At 37.1% G+C, this 19,501-nt stretch overlaps 3 protein-coding genes across 7 annotated transcripts; 1 reads left to right on the forward strand and 2 right to left on the reverse strand.

Moving 5' to 3' along the window:
* Nucleotides 1-1,946: 1,946 nt before the first annotated feature.
* On the reverse strand, nt 1,947-4,975 carry LOC147278872 (uncharacterized). The gene is made up of 4 exons (XM_086249854.1): nt 4,691-4,975; nt 4,039-4,185; nt 3,857-3,927; nt 1,947-2,401 (listed from the first exon to the last, which is right to left on the reverse strand). Exons 1-4 carry the CDS (start codon nt 4,844-4,846, stop codon nt 2,152-2,154), a joined length of 624 nt encoding a protein of 207 aa, XP_086105980.1. The 5' UTR covers nt 4,847-4,975; the 3' UTR covers nt 1,947-2,151.
* Nucleotides 4,976-6,643: 1,668 nt separating this feature from the next.
* LOC147278873 (Exostosin family protein) lies at nt 6,644-10,606 on the reverse strand. Its single transcript, XM_086250693.1, has 5 exons — nt 10,360-10,606; nt 8,610-9,560; nt 8,367-8,497; nt 7,693-8,041; nt 6,644-7,447 (listed from the first exon to the last, which is right to left on the reverse strand). The coding sequence occupies exons 2-5, from the start codon at nt 9,504-9,506 to the stop codon at nt 6,776-6,778; spliced, it is 2,049 nt and encodes a 682-aa protein (XP_086106819.1). The 5' UTR covers nt 9,507-9,560; nt 10,360-10,606; the 3' UTR covers nt 6,644-6,775.
* Nucleotides 10,607-15,998: 5,392 nt separating this feature from the next.
* Nucleotides 15,999-19,390, forward strand: LOC147278874 (Ribosomal protein S5 domain 2-like superfamily protein). Of its 5 annotated transcripts, none has more exons than XM_086251192.1 (8): nt 15,999-16,246; nt 16,588-16,701; nt 16,822-16,922; nt 17,268-17,300; nt 17,597-17,669; nt 17,749-17,816; nt 18,258-18,390; nt 18,941-19,390. In XM_086251192.1, exons 1-8 carry the CDS (start codon nt 16,141-16,143, stop codon nt 19,054-19,056), a joined length of 744 nt encoding a protein of 247 aa, XP_086107318.1. In that variant the 5' UTR covers nt 15,999-16,140; the 3' UTR covers nt 19,057-19,390. The 5 variants fall into 5 exon arrangements, with proteins under 5 accessions (XP_086107318.1, XP_086107321.1, XP_086107320.1 ...); XM_086251195.1 differs by having other exon boundaries at nt 17,597-17,645; XM_086251194.1 differs by having other exon boundaries at nt 17,268-17,288.
* The last annotated feature ends 111 nt before the right edge of the window (nt 19,391-19,501 follow it).

Here is a 19,501-nt window from a genome sequence, read left to right on the forward strand (position 1 = left end):
CTTTCATTTCAGACACAAATACCAAACCTCGCAAATCATTCAAACACTTAGGTTTTTTCTAGAATTACATCATCTTATTGTCAGGTGGTAAGGTACTCTCATCCAGGACTAATGTACCTTGGCCTGAATTTTGCCAGTTTTGTATACGCAGCTAAAGTCATTAATGTATATTTATTTTGTTGGTTGAACAGAACTTTTATCTTAGAATATATCCTTTTCAAAACTAAGTACAAATGTACAATACATGGAAAATAATAGTTCGCATTAAATATATTTCCCGGTAGCCCAATAGTAAAAGGTTGAAGAGGAAATGAGTTCTAAACTCCTATATTCTAAAATGTTTGAACCTTTATGAGCACAAAAACACTTATATTTAGATGTATATATGGTACGTTTAATTCGTTTACAGGTAAATGCACTCATTCAACATTGTACTGAATATGTGGTGAATTTTTTTCTAGTTATTCAAAAGACTCTAATTTAATTATTTACCATACATTTTATAACATACAGACACATACATAGTTTGCTTGTATGAAGAGTAGGCCAATCTATAAGCATCGCATTCATGCCAACCCACTCTCCATGACAAATCGCCTATACAGTTAGGCAGACAAAGAAAATAATCAAGAAAAAGGGTTTGAATTGTTTCATCTATCTTAATTCAGCAACACTTTGAACTGTACCCTTCACATTCAAAGAACATTTCATGTAATAATGTTATGGAAGCAATACCAATGCAGTTCAAAACCCTTGATTTTATTTCCCAAGAACCTTGTTTAAGGTACTGAACTAAGTGGTTGGAGAAAAAAGTACAAAGAAAAAAACTGATCGAGTTGTTGCAAATCCACTTAACTTGGCCAACTTCAATGAGCTGTGCGTTTTGTTGGATTTAAATGTGGATAAGGAATATATCATTGGGATGGGACTGAATGGGGAGAGGGGGGGTTTGCTGAATCATGGCTTTAATTTTCAGTGGTTATATGAGTTATGCACTATTGTACTCCCATACATATACATATAAGTAATTCCATTCATATAGTCAAAGGGACAAGTTCAATATCAAATATATTTAATCTCTCCACTAAATTGATCGATTATCTTGATTCATTCTTCAGGTTGCATTCACATGCAATTCATGTGAAGCATGCTCATGAATCTGCACACGCGGCCCAATAGATATAAATACAGCTCAGTCTAAACATATATTACTCTCAAACATAGTATGTGGGGCCTGATAAAATATATATTCTTTCTTGGTCATCATAACATGTGTGTGTGTTGTGATCATTATAATTTCTATTATATATGCATGTATGACCATGCTGCACTGCTGCAGCCACTGGTGTTCACATTCAGAAGCTCAAGCTTTTTGATAAATGTTTCATAACACTGTCAAATGAGTAACTACGAATCCCTTTTCTCTGAACACATGCAGATGCAACTAATATATGGCTGTGCGAATTAAAGGGCATGCAGCTGATGAGCGATACTCCCTATGCCATGAACACAGTGACAGATAACACATGCATTGCATTGCACACCAGTTGAGTTGGTTGAGGGACCAAACCCTCTTCAACTCTCTCAGACATTTTATATATGCGATTTACAAATGACTCTGTGCATAGATTTGCCAAATTTACATTTATTTTTAGAACCACCTAACTAGTAGCTTCTTTGGCCAATGAGAAAAATAAATCGATCCATTGCCAATCCAGTTCTATTTTGAATGTTGGAATGGAAATTTGAGGAAAGCAAAGCAAAAACAGAACATTATCCAGATATGAATAAGTATAGTTGAGACAACAGTCAATAGCAATGATCTGTTCCCTTGAACTATGATAAATATCATAACAAGAACCTAAATTGCAAGCACAACATACTTTTTTGGCTACTGAGCATTTATGTAACACTAGAGATATATAAAGGTACTGACAACAACTAAGTAGAAGGAATGAAACAGAAGTAAATTGAAAGCCTTTGCTTATTGTTTCCATAAGTTAGACAGTATAAAGAATGTCTTTCTCAATCACCTTGTTTGTGTCTTAACAGCTTCCGCCTTTTATCAGTTGAATACAAAGAAATCTAAATTTAAGCAATTTCTAAAAGTACACTGCTGTAGAGGATGAGGGATTGTTTTTATTTTTTCGCTTACCCTCTCCTTCTTTTAGGACTTAAAATGAAGTCGTCATCGTCGTCACTCTCTTTAATAACTCTCTTCTTGGCTTTTACATCACCATTCTTAGATGCCTGCTGTTGCCGCCTCTGTGAACTCTCAGGTTTACTTGGTGGTTTTGGAGACTTGATAGGAGTTCCCAACCGGAGTTGCTTTTGCTTTCTCTGCTTCTTCTCATATGCCTTTTTGGCTCTTTCAGGGGACAATAGGCCATGCTCCATCATCCTGCAAATTGAATTAAGTTGTTCCTTTCTAATCACTCAGCAATGCTCACTTATATTTTAAAGAAAAATGAATATTGCATACCAAACATTTATCCAGTTCACAGCACAAGAAATTTGGTAGCATTCCAAGATGAGAGGAACAAGGTCCTTTCTGGGATGTTGCTTTTAGTAATTAGGAGTTTAGGACAACTCTGCTTTTCCCATACAACTCATATTTTGCAAATACATCAATGATGGGCAATGCACATCAATCGTTTACTAATTCACATAGTAGAATGTAGGTGTTGCGTATCATCAAGATTATGATGTTTATTTTCCTTTAAAAGTTTTCATATACGTTTAGGTTACTAGTGAAAATAAGAAGTTCATTAACCAAAGTAACAAAGAAACAACGAAAAAGTCACCTATCTTAGTGTACAGACTCTCAATTATTATTATTTTTATCAAAGTTCAACAAACATAGTTGATAATAGACCAATCGATACAGTAACTTCCATTAAGGCTTCCTTGTGTATTAGAAAACCTGGGGGCATGTTTTTCATCAAAACTCTGATATGCACAGCAACGCTGGATCCACCGGGCAAAATTCACAGTCCCAGGAGAAGAAATGTAGAGGATATAAGTATCCTATTGTAGGACTGAAAGTGGATTTGGTCTATTTAATTGGTTTTCTAAAAATTACTACTGTTCTTTTGGTGTCCATTGATGAAGATAAATTCAATCAGTCATGTTGTTTTACCCACATCCAGACAATTGACGACACATACTCAGCTTACACTACCCTTCATCGCACCCAGATAAAAGTTATATTATATAAGAATACATTTAGTAAAACCATAGTGTTTCTAGAATCTAATTCCAATTGCCATGGTTGTCAACCCAATATCAATTCATTTCCATTAAGTTTCAACTTTCAAGAATAATCTGGCAGAGTAAAGCATCGAAAAAGGATTATTATCCAAAAAAATTGTAGAAAAAGAACTTGTTCAGGTTAGATTAAACTTTGTTGATTTGAGTTAAATGGTTTGAAGTCAAAACCAAATACAGCTGTGGAAAAATTCATCAAACAAAACAAAAGTGGGGTAGCTTATCCGAGCTGTTGTGCAGATTGGGGAAAATACAGGGTCAGTAGAAAAGTCATTAGTCACTAGTTGTTTTGTTGGTTAAATAAGGAAGAGATAGAGCTAATTAAGTAAAGACCTCTTATTATGCAACCGAAAAGAAGCAGAAGGCTTTAATGTGTCATTTACTCACTTCATATAATGTTTACGTTCTTAACACTTGATTGAAATTTCATTGTGTTCCCCACTTCATATAGAGTTCAAGTCGTCAATGACATGAATATATACCCATTCAATCTATTAACTTGGCAGTGAAAACGAATTTAAGAGTGCTATATATTCCACATTCAATCAAATAGGAGGAGAAAGGCTTTGAGAGCAGAAAGAAGAGTTACCAAAATTCTGCCATTTCACTTGTTGGTATCTGTTCTGACAATGACTCGTAGAAGATCCTCAGAGGTTCTCTCTGGCAATAGGAAGCAGCGAAAAACATAAGGATGAGTGACACTTTATCACTACAGGCAATTACGCATTCTTTCTTAAAAAGTATAGAAATATAATGTCATGAGTGAGGAACCTCTTCAGGAGGATCATACTTCTGGCCAGCCAAAGTGTACACTTTCTTCTCTTTCTTTCTCGTGGTGGTCGTCTTCTTCGTGGTGGTGGTGGTCGTCGTCGTCTTGGAGCTCATTTTTGTTGGTCCTGCAGTTGGTTTTGATTTTACCTTCACATTTGAGCAAATAATAATGAATCCATCACATCTAGTATAGAACTAACACTATTCAGTCTGATACCCAGAACCAGAATCCATCAGAGACACATAGATGGTAACCCAAATCAACTAAGTCATTGTCAATTTATTCAAATTAACTAAGAAATCCCACATGACAATTCACCACATATCATAGGAACTTCTCCAGAAACCCCTAAACCAATATCACCTAATCTATTAGAAACCATAAAAGCAATTCACAACCCCACAAACCCAATTCACCCAATTGGAAAACCCATCAAAAGGACATCATTTTAAGGTCAAGAGATTAAGAACAGACAAATCAGAGTCACAAAAAGCAATTAACTTTCAGATTGGTACCTTAGTTTTTGTGACAGAACCCCACAAACCCAATTCACCCAATTGGAAAACCAATCAAAAGTACATAATTTGAAGGTCAAAAGATCAAAAAGAAAAAATTACAATCACAAAAAGCCATTAACTTTCAGATTGGTACCTCAATTTTTGTGACAGCTTGCACAGATTTCTGCTTGGAATCAACTATCTGCCTGCCTGATGAGCTCTCAATCTTCCTCTTAGTGACAGAAAAACCAATCTTCCCCTTTGAAGGACCATCTTGGTTACCGGGCTTGACCTTCACAGCACTGGCCATGGGTACCAATCTGTGTTATTATCTTTTGCTATTTGCTATTGATCTGATAAAAGCCTTTATCTTCTGCTTATTACCTGCTCTTCTCATTGAAGATTCATCCATCAGCTCACCCTCTCTTTCTCTTTAAGTTGTATGCACTTTGCAAAATTCCAAAGATTTATTAATTAATTAATAAACATAAAAAATTAAAGAGAAAGATAAAAAATTAACGTTAAATAAATGGATAAATCAGATTTGCAGGTTAATGTTGTTTAACTGCTTTTGTGGTTTTCCAACAGATGAACAGCAGCTTCTGTCTGTTTTGTTTTTTTTGTTCTTTTGCGCGCAAGCCAGGGTAAAAGACTGTTATGACCTTGTACAGAGGAAGGGTAAATCTGGGCATGTGCAGACGAAGGAAGGTAAAATGGTCATGTTCGATGTTCCAACTTGGGCGAGAAAGGTTAAGCTACGGGCGTCTTTATCGTACATTATTCTTCTTGGACGTCGATTGGTCTGAGCCTACTGTTTTCAAAGATTCTTATGATCCGACGGTTCTAATAGAAAGCTCGAACTTCTTAGCATGGGTGTTATACTTTTGTTATTTTAACGTTCGCTTTCAGTGTCACTGACTTTAACGTTAACGATGGTCGGGCCACGTGTTGGAAGGATAGCTCTACTTGCTCTGTTACTTTAACGGTTGATCTTGATTTAGGTTTGTCCAAACAAATAAGGCTGCATTTGGGAGAAAAAGTGAATTTTCATTAATTTTTATTGTTACATTATTTAAATATGGTGGTAACAATACATAAATGATGAGTGCCCGCTGCCTCCATGAGCATGGCCGCCGCATGACCAATAAAGAAGATTACTAGGGTTACTATAAAGGCTTATTTTCACACTTATTTCATGAAATTATACTTTTTTTTTTTTTTTCACTTTACTATCTTAAAGTTTATTATTTTAATTTACCCCTATAAGTTTCTCCCGTGCATTGTCTCAATTTGCATCTAACCCGAAATCGTCAAGTCTGTCAATTCTACCATCCATTTACCCTATGTCACGTAGAAGCCACGTCAACAATTCATATGGTGGAATGGATAGACTTGATAATTTCAGGTTATGTGAGACATAGATAAAACTTAAATGAGGTAAATTGAGATAATAAACTTTAAGAGAGTAAATTGAGATGAAATAGTTTTAGGGGGTAAATGTGCAAATAAGCTTAATATAAATAAAGAGAATTGTAAGAATATTGGTTGGTGAATTAGGTAAAGTAATTTTCTTTTTAATTTTTAAGTTACCAATAATTCAATAAACTTGTAATCTAGATGTTGGCCAAAAAAAAAAATTGTAATCTCCTCACAAGTTAATTGATAAAACCCGATTAGGTTGTGGTAATATGGGGCCCAATCAACAAGGCTGTCAAGGCCGAAGTTCTATCTGCAGTATACATGGGCTTACCCAACCGTTTAAATGTGTCGAGCCAACCCATTTTCAACAAAAATTAGGCCAGCTCATTGGGCTTGGACCATTTTTATTTTTTACGGACCTAATTTACAGTGTTTTTGAAAGGTCTAAAAACAATTTCAAATAGTTTTTTTTTTTTTTTAATTGGCTAAGGAATTTCAAATAGTTAAAAACCAGCAAGCATTCAATAATTCATATTGTTATAAGAACGAAAATAAAAATGCTCAAATGAAAATTTGTACAATAACAGTACCTGTTACCAGAGCAAGACAGAGAGCAAAAGAACACTTTTCTCTGCCTTTATATGTACAAAATAATTTCAAAACAATTCATGTACCAAAATTTTCTCAAATTCCAACTACAACCTGACACTTCATTTCCTTATTTCTCTTTCTCCCAAGAGGGCTCTTTAAATCCTCCAACACCAAAAGAATAAAATAAAATAAATACACAATTTACATGACTAGAAAGTCTAGAATGTTTCTATGTTATATGGGTTTTTATTTGATGGAGTCTATTGTACCAAATGGAGTGGAGTATCATATGGAAAATGTCATACTTCACAGGCTTAGCATGCCATAGAAAATGCTGTTGTACCTTTTTCACCCTCATTTGCATCTGTAGATATCTCTTCTTTGGGATTGAAAGGAGTATATTCTTCAAATTCGGGATATCTTTCTCCAAGACAAAAACAGCAAAGGATTCCCAATTCAGAACTTCAAAAAATGGAGGCACAAAATTGTCTGATATGATCACTGGAACACACTCATAGAAAATGGCCTCTACCACTCGTGGACTGTTCACTTCGTAACCTTTTGCACAAATGCAGTACTTGCTGCTCTTCATATGGCGCACGTAGTTCTTATTGCCCTTCCCCTTAGGCAATCGACCAAAGATTTTCATGTCAGGATCTTTGTTTTCCCAATGCTGAAGCAAAATCGGACGAACATAACCATGCATGCTCCCAGCAAAGAAAGCCAGTATTGACCTCTTGGAAGGACGATCGCCTCCCAGATCTCTGAGAGGATTCTTAGCATTCTGGATGTATGTTTCAGGAAGAGAAACATCCTTTCCAAATACAAAACCTTCTTTGATATCAGCATTGCAGAGGGCTCTGATGCACCTGGCCATATGTTGCTTTGTTTCTGATGGGGCCTGAAGAAGTAACTTTTTGTTAGAAAACATACTGTGTTTAAAAATTATCTGAAGTTTGGATTTGACCATCTAAAGCCAACATGTAGACTCATCTAAGCCATTTCAAATGCCATGATAAACATAAACTACATCAACTCATTTCCAATGATATGTCAAACAAATGGAAATTTATTTGATTTCTTATGAAAATTAAAACGCCCCAAGTAACTCCAAACTAAACTATACAGGAAGCATGGAAAGCATACCCAGTCATGGCAAGCAACAAGAAAATGATCTGCTCCTCCAGTTCTATTCCAGAAAGGATATTTCACTGAAATCATGTCCACGTAGTTCTTCAAATATTGTACAAGATTCTTATGACTGTGTGAATTGGGAACATATAACGTTTCCTCTAACATTCGAGAGCTAAAAGGTAAGTAATACAGGTGGGCTTTCTGAGGGTTTTTAGTAACAAATCTTCTGTCAGCTTCCAGCTGCTTCATGAACCATCCCTCGGAAGCATATATCCCTTTGAGTACTGGGGTGTGTAATATGGGTCTTTCTCCGTCCCTGTATATGTATACTTTAAGAGTGTTTTCCATTAATTCATAGCTCCTGCAAATTAGATGAGACACTGGATTATCATTGAGCAACAATAGTTAATTGGATGGTCACAATTGCTCAAAGCTTATGAAATTCTTTCAAAGAAATTGGATGATATTTCAATGAGTAAAAGTGATAGCCAGCATACACAAGATAATGTATAATCCAACATTGTCAATTGCTCCTATACCTAGGAGTTACCTGCTCATGACAGATAAATTCCCAATCATATCTTTTTCAGTAAGAACAATTTTGCACACACAAGACAGTTCACAGTAACTTTAAGGAAGTATTGTTCTATAAGGAATTAATACATCTAATGCTTTCATTAGCTTACCTCTTAAACATGGAAAGATTCCGGTAAAGAGGAGCATAAAGATTTGGATCATTGTTTATAATGGGTGCACTGTCAATCTGTGATGCTGCATATTGCAGCTCTTGGTCAACAGATGAAGACCATTGTGGTATCTATAAACACGGAAAAAAAAAAAAACTGTTAGGATAACAATAAGGAGTTGAAGCATTCTAAAGAACTTAATGAACTTGAAAATAACATAAAGCTAAACTCTTTCACACATACCACTGAATGGTATGAGGCACGACTGTGAAGTAACAGATTGTTCATATCAGATATTGAATATACATCCAAGGTTGGAGGAACCTCTGGCCCTTTATTCACTTCAGGGACTCCGGTCATTGAAGAATTATGTCCTGTTTGGTTGAGGTCACTATGCAATTGCTCAGAACTTTCATTTTTCTCAGGAGAGGTTGTTCGATCTTTCTCCAATAAAGATGCATTTGAGTCAACAGGTATAATCGGAGCTCCAACGTTTGTTTCAAAAACTGCTGGAGCTGTGTTAGGTGATGAAGTCATCAGTGGGGATGCAGATGAAGTGATTGGAAAACCAGCATCAGAATTTCCAACTTGATCTGTAGTATTACTTTCCTTCCTAGTCCTGCCTATTGAAAAAGTATTATGTGTAGTATTTTTATTTCCTTCAGAGCTCTTTTCAAATTCTCTATCCCCCTCTTGAACAAAATCTGTCTCCAAATGTTTTTCATTGTCCACAATGAAAGTTCTATTTTGCTTTACCAAATTTGCAGATGACACCTCCTCACCATCATTTCCATCCTCATCCATTTCTAAAGTTCTGTCTGAGCCTCCATTTTCTTCTAATACAATATCCGAGGTCCTCGTATTGTTAGCTATCTCATGAATTGCATGTGTACCATTATAGTTCAAATCCTTAGAAAGTGACATGTTACCAACCAGCTCAGAATTAGATGGTGAATCTCCAGCTTGTAAGCCACTTTTCCCCGCTAAGGGAACCTTTGCAGCAGAAAGTATAGATGATAAAAGATTACCATATGGAAGTTCAAGATGCTGAATAACTAAAATCGCAGCAAACATCATTCCCACAATCCACAGAAATCTCCTTGTTTCCACTTGACATAAAGATAAAAGCTCCTGACCCATTTTGAGGAACCACTCTAGTGATTTTTAGTCAACTTTTAACAACCATAATACACCCTGCACATTTTCCACAATCACAAAATCTAATTACCGAGGAGAAAGCCATTTTCCTCAAATGCACTTAATAGGATAAGTAAAGAACAAACACATGCAACTAATTGTTGAAAAATTACATCCAATTCCAACCCAATAAAGAAATCTAAATGCACCCATTAGAGAAAGTTATTGAAACAAATTGGCTTTAGCACCTGCTCCTCAACAATCAAACAGCAATCCCTGCATTTCCTAATTTCCAAATCCATCCAAATAAATTCAAGAAAATCAAATATCTATTACAGCTCCATTTCCTGTTTCCCACTAAGCAAACAACAAAGAATTCTTATACTACTAAAAAAAATGTTCACTTTCAATCAAATATCTCATCATGCAGGAACACACCCATTAAACAATGGTCACATAACAACTTTTTCTTTTTTGTCCTAAGATAATATAACAGCTATTTATAAATAATGAAATACAGAAATAGATACTATTACAGGAAGCATTCTCACCAGAAGAAAAAAACAAGAAAGCATTCAAGAACCCAAACTTCACTATAAAGACAACTTCTTAATTAGATTACACTGCTGAATGAATGTTAGAGAGAGAGAGAGAGAGGAAAGGAGAAGAAACAAGGAAGAAAGATCCCAAATTTATCCTGAATTCTACGAACTGGGTTGGGATTGTAAGTTTGGGTTCTGACATTACATTACATTCCAATCCTTATTTCTTTTTCTTCTGTTTTCCCACACTTTCTCAGCAACCGGGTCAAGTACAGTACTTTGTTGGGTTTATAATAAATTAAGAACATACATACCTTGGTTTGAGAAAGAAGCTGCTGAGCTTCTACGCTCTTCCGCTGTTACTAGTTTTGGCTTTACCGACAAGTACTGGGAAACTGTGAGATTTCATATGGCCTTGTCTTGCTCTTTAGCTACTCCTGCTGGTAGTCTAAAATTGGTTTTGGTCCAACTGCATATTTACTTAAACGCCACCAAGCAAATAAGCAATCGCCTTTTTTTGACAGAGAACTTCAGTCCACGCGAGTTTTTAGCAGCAGGCGATTTTTGTCCCATTGATCCTTTGCTTGCATGAGTGGGTAAAGCTCGACCCTTTGCAAAATTTTATGGCTAAAAGCCTAAAACCTTCATTAAATCTCCAAAATAAATAATCGAACAGTTTATAAATGTGGGTATTGGGTTTGTGTGTTTTTCTTTCCTTGTTTATTTATATCATATTTGAGATCTGGTAGATGAATGAAAAGGACTGAAAACTTAATTCAACTAAATTAAAAGTTTTGTTAATAATGTCCAAGAAGTGCAAATAATATTTATTCCTTATTGTAATAAAGACAACCCCACCAACTGAAGAGAGTTATTTAATTCAACTTTAGGTGTGTTTGATTTGCGAAATTAAATTATTGAGAAATCAATTTTTATGTATTTCTCACGAAAAATAATATGTAAAATTCTTATTTCTAAGTTTGATAATGCTGTAAATGTAAATCATGAAATACCTTTTTAAGCAAACATGAGAGTAAATTACATTATTTTTTCATTTTCAATTTTCTAAAACTTGAACCAAACAGGTTCTTCGAGTTTATATAACTTTAATAAATAAGCAAAATTTCACATATTAAAGGTCTTTTAATAAACTGTTGGTGAATTAAATTATAATCTAGACTATTAATAACTTGCCACTTGCATGTATCTCTTTGAATTCGTTTTCTAAAGAAAAAATAGTTGTTAATGGAAACCAACCAAAGTTTGGTGATATTACTTGAATTAGTTGAATATATGAATATGCTTGTATATGGCAAATTGTTACATAGAACAATATTCGATTAATTATTGTTTAAGAGTAAAGAAAAACAAGCAAAAGGGAGAGATTCCAAGAATACGTACTGTGCCATGGGGCATGCATATGTAAGTGCGGGCCCGCACCAATTTGAATATCAATGAATAGTTGGCAGTTTTGTTTTCTATTTCAGCCCAAAGCTTTCAATTGCACATTGATTGAATTTCTACTAAAATAATAGTCATGCATCTAGGTAGGCTTCGATTTTCAAATCCTCATGTTGCTTCTTACACCAGATAAAAGATATTTGAGGAGGAGAATAATATTATTCTTTTGTGCTTCTTGGTAGAGGAGGATAACATGCATGGTGACAACTCCATATGGAACAACACAGCATATAAATCATGAAATGATGAAATAAAAGTCAAATGGTCCCAAAAAGTTATTTCTTTGAAGAAGTAGGGATTTGTTTGACAGTATTTTGAAATTTCAAAAATATTTACAAATAATCAAAAGCGCTGATAAGATGTAATTTGTGAGTGATTATACGTATTTGATTTTATCCAAAAATACTGTACGTGAGCCTCATTTCTTATAAAAGAGACATTAACTGAGGTGATATCTACTTAGTCAATCACTATGGTTTAAATTCTGAACTCAAAAAAATAACCTAAGAAGTTCCATATTCTCCGGTGAAATTTAATAAATTATTTTTGTGAATATTAATGGAGGTAGACCCAAAACATCCTTTCTTAGCTGCTAGACAGAAAAATTCTTGGCTTGAGGACTTGGTGGCTCATGTAAATATCAAATTAGTGATTGATGTATCCATTTGATTGGTCCCTAATGCAGTGGGGCCTCTGTGGGCTGGGCTTGATTGAGTATTTGATTATCGAATTTGTCCTTTTGGGCCATTAATAGAGCTATTTGATTACGTCGATCCCTTTTCCATAATTTGGACATGTGTTTGGGCATGTGGGTCCTTTGTGTCATCACCGCAGGGTTTATAGACCTTCACGTGCTATGGCCTTGTCATGACGCGTGTAACGAGCACATGATCCATGCAATGCAACTGGAGTGTTTCGGACTTTCAGTTCTGGTCCACTGGTAGTCTGGTAAATAGTAATTGAAGATCACACCTCCCTATATCACCCTAGTAATTGAGCATTTGTTTTTTGGCAACAAGTAATTGAATATTTAATTATCGTCTTTAATTGATTGTAGGAAATTTTATAGCAGCCTTTGCAGGTTGTGGTGGTGGTCCTCTCGAGTTGGAGTGAGGGAATGGACTCATAGAGCTCTCCCGTACGCCCAAAAAGCGATAGGGAGAGCGTATACGAGGGAGTGACCGAATGACCAAATGTGTCTTGCTTATATTCTTGATGGAAATCCTTGATTTCACGAGATGAAAACTGAAAGGGAGAGAGTGAGCCACGGGTGTGGCGCACGAACAGTCTCTCGGTACTTCAACGACTTTAATCTTATTTGTTTTTCTTGAATGCAAGGGCACAAACCATTGGTTGTTTACCCGGCTCGCCATTCCGATAAGGAATGGAATAAGAGCCGACCTTACTATACTAAATGTAGTTAATAGATGTTACTCATAGTAGTTAACCTAAGGAATAACCCTAAAGGGCTGCTAAAGACTATAGGCCGAAGGCCCCTTCTTAATAGCACTCAAATAGGGAGATACCTTAGGCTCCTTAAACTAACGTTTTTAGCCCTTCCATTATCCCCCAAGGACTCTCTTAAGGAGAAGCTAACGATATATTATAAGGCTTCTAAAGCCCCCTCCCCCTCCGGCTGAGCCATCTAGCATCCGTTTGATAACGAGGGCTGCCTGCCTCTTCTGGTTCACCTCCCCTTGGTATGGGCAACCCAAGAAAAAGAAGCCTCGAAAGACCCGATTTCTTGAACTGCCCGACCATTAAGGGTATGGAGCCACCGTCGAGTATAGTGTAGCAGTTGAGTGAAAGAGGCTTATAGGGGTCACCACTCCCCGTCCTACAATCAACTCGAACGTTCCAGGGAACCGAAAAGAAACAGGTAGGTCCGTTGAAGCCTACCCCAAGCATGTAGCTCTCGCGAGTCTTTCGGCTATAGAACAATCAGTACCGTCTTGTCTGCAATCTGGGGTTCCGTGAGTTGATCGCCAACGCGATTAAACGTCCGGAACTAATAAGCACCATGCAGGTTCACTGATCACTTATGATAAACTTCCCCTTCCTTTTAGCTTGAATAGAACACAGAATGAGAGTGAGACTCCCTCGAAAGGAGTCGAACGGTATACTTCAATCTTTAGGACAACGGGGACAGGGGGGCGCAGGGGGTACTCCCCCGCAAACGATTTTCCTTCCAGAAAGAATGTTGCTAACTTTAAGGAACAGTAATAGAAAACACTTTTGAAAATCCTAAGGGAGAGTGAGTGCTCCTTCGAAAGGAGCCGAACGGTATAAAGTGCGTAGTTCTCTTCCGCTAAAGAGTAGCCACTGGATTCGCATTGAGTTGTCTCTCGAGTTGGAGTGAGGGAATGGACTCATAGAGCTCTCCCGTAAAGCCAATTGCCAAATGTTGGAAATTAAAAGGATTTCTTTTAGCCTTTTAGATAAGAAAAATGGTTTTTTTTTTTTTTTTTTGACCTGAAATTTGGTTTAGTATTAATTATTAAATTATTGAATGCTTATATTCTCATACTCTGTTCTATTCTATTTTCTCATCCGCCTTATTTTTACATACACTATTAAATTTGAAAAAAAATATTAAAACACTATTGCTATCTTTCATTACTCTTATAATACCATTTGATATACCAACTCAAACACTCACCTACTAAACACTTTTTCTACCCCCTTAACTATCATCTCACCTACCCATTTTTTTTTTTTTTCCATAAATCCTAATTATACTCTGTCACTAAAACTTAAAATCGATGATACTATTTGGTTGATGCTCATATATCTATTAAAATATATGATTATTCTATACCCTAAACCCTTTTTATTTATTTATAGTTTTTTTTATCAAGAATTCATTCTATTTTAATGTTTCATTTGATTTAGAAATTGAATATCAATATTAGGGATTTAATTTGGAATTTATAAATGAATTATAGGATGAGTATAATATTGTTTTTCTTCTATTTGGAAAAAGATGAGTGAGTAGAATGATAGTTAAGGGAGGTAGGAAGAGTGTTTAGTAGATGAGTGTTTTAGTTGAAATATCAAAAGGTATTATAGGAATAATGGGAGGTAGGAAAAGTGTTTTTATACTTTTTTCAAATTTTTTGATGCCTGTAAAAATAAGGTTGGGAGGGGAGGGGGAGGGGAAATAGGACATGAGAGTGAGAATATAAGCATTGTCTTATTTTCATACTTAAATTTTTATTTTATCTCAATTTAGTATATAATTTTTTTTTGTCAACTAATACTAACATTAGTTGATCACGATATCATGCTAAAATAATATATTATTCATTGTCAATGAACTAAATTAATATTGGTTGTAAGACATGCATGTGCAACACACGTGACTAAAGTTTTAGTATTATTAGAACAGAGTCATATTATATATCAAATTAGGACAAAATAAAAATTTGTATGTGAAATCAAGATAAATAATAATTTAGATATCTAATAAGTCAAATTGAAAAAAAAAAAACCTAAGAAAAATGTAATCATAAACAAAAAAGTAAAGGGGGGGGCTGGTCAGACCACCCAAACCTGCTAAATTGACCATCCCATTCAAATTTTATCCCTTTTTGCCCATTTTGCCCCTGCATAAAAAAAAACCCACCCCTCCAATTTCGGCCGGCCACCTCTCCCCGCCGCCGGCGCAACCCACCCCACCCCCTCCCCATGGCCGGCGCGACCCCCCCTCCCCTGGCCCGATCTCCTTCTCTCTCTCTTCCCTCTCTCTGCCATCTTCTCTCTCTCCCCTCTGTCTGCCTCCCTCCCTCACCGGACCACCATGGGTGGCCGGCGCAACCCCATAGACCTCCAGATCGGGGGTGGGGGATGGGTGCGACGGGGGCTGGGGCTGGGGGGTGCGACGGGGGCTGGGCTTGGGGTGAGGGGGTGCGGGCGGGCTGGGGAGGGGTGCGACGGGGGCTGGGCTTGGGGTGAGGGGGTGTGGGCGGGCTGGGGATGGGTGCGACAGCGGCGGGGCTTGGGGTGAGGGGGTGCGGGCGGGCTGGGGAGGGGCTGGCTGGGTAGGGGTGGACTGGCTGGGGGCGGGCTGGGGAGGGGAGGGGATGGGTGGGGGAGTGGTGGCTGGGTGGGGGAGGAGGAGAGGAGGGGAGATGCGGTGGGGAGGGGTGGGGTCGCGCCGGCGGTGGAGAGGGGGTGGGGTTGCGCCGGCGGCGGGGAGGGGTGGCTGGCCAAAATCTGAAAAATGGGCATGCAGGGGCAAAATGGGCAAAAATGGGCAAAATTTTAGGGGGGTGGTCAACTCAGCAAAATAGGGTGGTCTGAATAGCTCCCCCCCCAAAAGTAAATTGCATAAGAAGGCTTTTTACTTTTGCTTTCTTGAATGGGCCAGAGGCCCAAAATTAAAACAAAACTACCCATGGACATCATGGGCCTAGCAACATCAACAGCCCAGCAGCTAAACGAAAAGGAAAGTAAAAAAAAAAAAAACTGACCTAAAACCCTAACGGCCTAACCCCAAAACCCCAGTAACCCTCAGGTTCAATTTCTGCCAATTCTTCTTCTTCGGCTACAATTTTTGGCATAACTACAAGTTTTGGAGCCTGTATAATCTCGTGGAAGAATCAATTTTGTGATTTTAACAGTGGAAGAAGACAATGGAAATAGAAAGGAGTGATGGTCGTACACCGAACCAGTTGAGACCATTGGCTTGTTCTCGCAACGTCCTCAACCGCGCTCATGGCTCTGCCAGTTGGTCTCAGGGTTTTAACCTCATCACCCCCCTATTTATTTATTAATTTATAATCCCTTAAAATCAAATATTTTCTTTCTGGACATTGTGCTCTGTATTTTAGTTTGTTTTCGTTTGGGTTACTTTGCCACTGTAATTCTGTATTTGTTCAAGTTTCTAGTAGCGTTTTGAGTTGTTAAGACCAAAAGGAAATTGGGTTTTGAATTGTAATTGCCATTTCACTGTTTGTTGCATTATGTGGGTTGGCATTATGTTTTGGCCAATTCCCCCATTTCCCATTAAGTTATCACATTTTCTTGTATGTGTTTTGGATAGATGTTTATGTTTAGGTTTGTATTGTTCGTTTTTATAGGAGATACAAAAGTTCTAGCTGCAGTTTATGGACCCAAAGCAGGAACAAAGAAGAATGAAAACCCTGAAAAGGCTTGCGTTGAGATTATTTGGAAGCCTAAAACTGGCCAGAGTGGTGAGCTTTTGTATCTATGTTTGCGCTTTCTTCTATTGCTCAGGATTGCATGCTCTGCTTGAGAGTGTGGCTTATTCTGTTATTTTGATCTAATTTTGCACAGATTTCTACATGATATAGGAAAATTGGAAAAGGAATATGAGATGATATTGAAGAGGACCTTGCAAAGCATCTGCATACTGACTGTCAATCCAAATACCACAACCTCAGTTATTATTCAGGTGAGGTGGTTTCATTTATACAAAAAAAAATTTATCTGCCTGAATCTTAGAAAATTTGTATGCCACTTCAAACAACTGTAATTTAGTACATGTAACCTTGATGCCTTTTGCTTTACACACACACAACACACTCTTGCATCATTTTAATTAAACTTACATCAGTATAGACATTTTTTTCTGCTTTCCCGCAAGTGATAACTTTCAGAATCACATAGGGGATGATAACTCTCTTCAGTTTCCTTGGTTTGCTGTTTGTATTGAACTGTTTGCTGTTTGTATTGAAGTCAGTTACAACTTTGGCTTAGTAACCATCCTTACCTTAAGATCCTTATGTTTTTGCTGCAGGTTGTCAATGATGATGGTGCTGTATCCTTCAAGGTTATTCATTTTTCATACATTATTATTTAGCAGTTTTAATAGGTTTACTGAAGCTCCATCTTGACATTCATTGAACTGCTGTATTGCAAAGTTATGGTTTAATTGCCTGTGTTCCACAAAAAAAAAAAAAAAAAATGTACTCTTCCTGTGCTGGTGGTGGCTTTACTCTCTCTCTCTCTCTCTCAATAGAATCAATACCTCTCTCCAGCATTTTACCTGATTTAGCATCTCACTTTTTCTTTGCCATCTTCTTCTATTTACATGTGATTAAAGTGCCTTGACAACTACTTGTATAGCTTCTCCCATGTGCCATAAATGCAGCATGTGCTGCCCTTGTTGATGCCGGTATTCCTCTAAAGCATCTAGCTGGTAAATGGGACCTATGTTTTTGCTTTTCTTTTCTTCTTTTTGTGAATATGTGCCGACTCTTTTATGTTGGTGTTTGCAGTTGCAATATGTTGTTGCTTGGCAGAGAGTGGATGCGTCGTATTGGACCCCAACAAGCTAGAAGAGCAGGTTTTACTTTGTCCATATAATTTATTTTACTCTGACAAACATTTGATGGCAGTTTGATTATACTTGAAAGTCCATAACTTCTTAAGCGTAAAAAGGAGGATCTAAGTAACACAAGTAGATTAGGCACCGGGGCATCGAGAAATGATCCTTGTGTGTTGTAGAGTTGTAGTTTTGTATTGTGACAAGAAATGTTCCTTTCTTTAGGCACTGAGGGATCAGGCTGTAAGCGTATCTGGAGTTATGCATATATCTCCATCCTTATTGAGTTTGGAGTTGTGTGTGTGCATGTGCATTTTTTATTTTTATTTTTAATTCTCTACAATGGTATAATTTGAACTTGTGACCTATTCCAACCTCAATATATCCCTTAACCCGGTGAGCCAAGACCGAGGGGTATTCTTTGACAATCCATAAATCTCTATCCTTAATTTGTAATGGCAGAAAATGAAGGCGTTTGCATATTTGGTCTTTCCAAACTCAGTTCTCTCAATCTTTCCGGAAGGACAATTGCAGGAGAAAGGCGAACCCATGGAACATGGGATCATCACCTCTGTTACCCAGGGTGCAATGTCAGGTCTTTTTCACTCTTCATTTATCCTTTTCTATTTGTTGATATTAGAAATTTCCTAGTTTTCCATGCTTTGATCCATTTGAGGCACATTAAACCTATAGGCTACAAAAGAGGGAAAGTGACCACTTTGGCTTCAAGAGCTAGTGTAAATTTTTTTACTTTTTGCTCTATGTTTCCCTTCCATTCTTCTCTGCATATACTCAATTTTTCTTCATATTTAATATTATATTGCATTAAGTTTTGGTAGTGAATGCACATCTTCTCTGCCTCTTTAAGGCACCTACAATTATTTAACTTGTTTGGATTTGTAACCCACTGGTCAGATGGAATTATTTTCCCACACCTGTAAATTGAATTGTAGTCGTTATGTCCAGTCCTGCTTGATATATGACTCCTTGAATAAAGTGTTTTATTCTGAATTCCCCACAGCTTTGTCAGGCTTGCTACTGATACTTGGCATTCACTTTGTATTACCATGTAAATGTTGTTTTGGAGAGACCTCATGCCATTCTGATACTTGGTCTAATTGGGGTATTGTCTAAATTGTTCCTAGTGGACGACTATCTTCACTGTTTAGAACGAGGGCGTGCTGCAACTACAAAGATGTCTACTTTTCTCAGGAGGAGCTTGCAACCACAGCTTCCAATTGATTCATCTAAAGCTGGCTGATTTCACATGTTACTGACAGTAACCAGCGTAAAGTCTCTATATAGTATGAAGTTCACTGGCGCTGATTTTTGGTGCATCCTTGCTGGATGATCATGAACCCTATATGAAAGATTTCTTCTAATATCTGGATAAAAAGAAAACTCCATCAAACTTAGTAGCATGGTTGGTAGGATTTTCTGTTATAATCTCCTTACAATTGTATTAGAACCTCCAGATCAATGTAATACAATGACTTCCAATGTAGCCCTGGTTATTCCTAGATTATGTTCCCCCATTTGTACGTTCTCTATAGAAAATGACTGATGAGAATATGCTTCTTAGTAATAGTAATGTTTCCCCCCATTTTTCATTGTTGAGATGGTGTTTGTGGTTGCTGTTGTCGGGCTTTGGTAGACCATATATAGTTAATTTGTTACTTTGATTATACAAGATTACCCTGTGAAAA

The sequence above is a fragment of the Dryas octopetala genome, chromosome 7 (genome assembly GCF_963921425.1).
Source record: "Dryas octopetala chromosome 7, drDryOcto1.1, whole genome shotgun sequence".
Lineage (NCBI taxonomy): Eukaryota > Viridiplantae > Streptophyta > Magnoliopsida > Rosales > Rosaceae > Dryas > Dryas octopetala.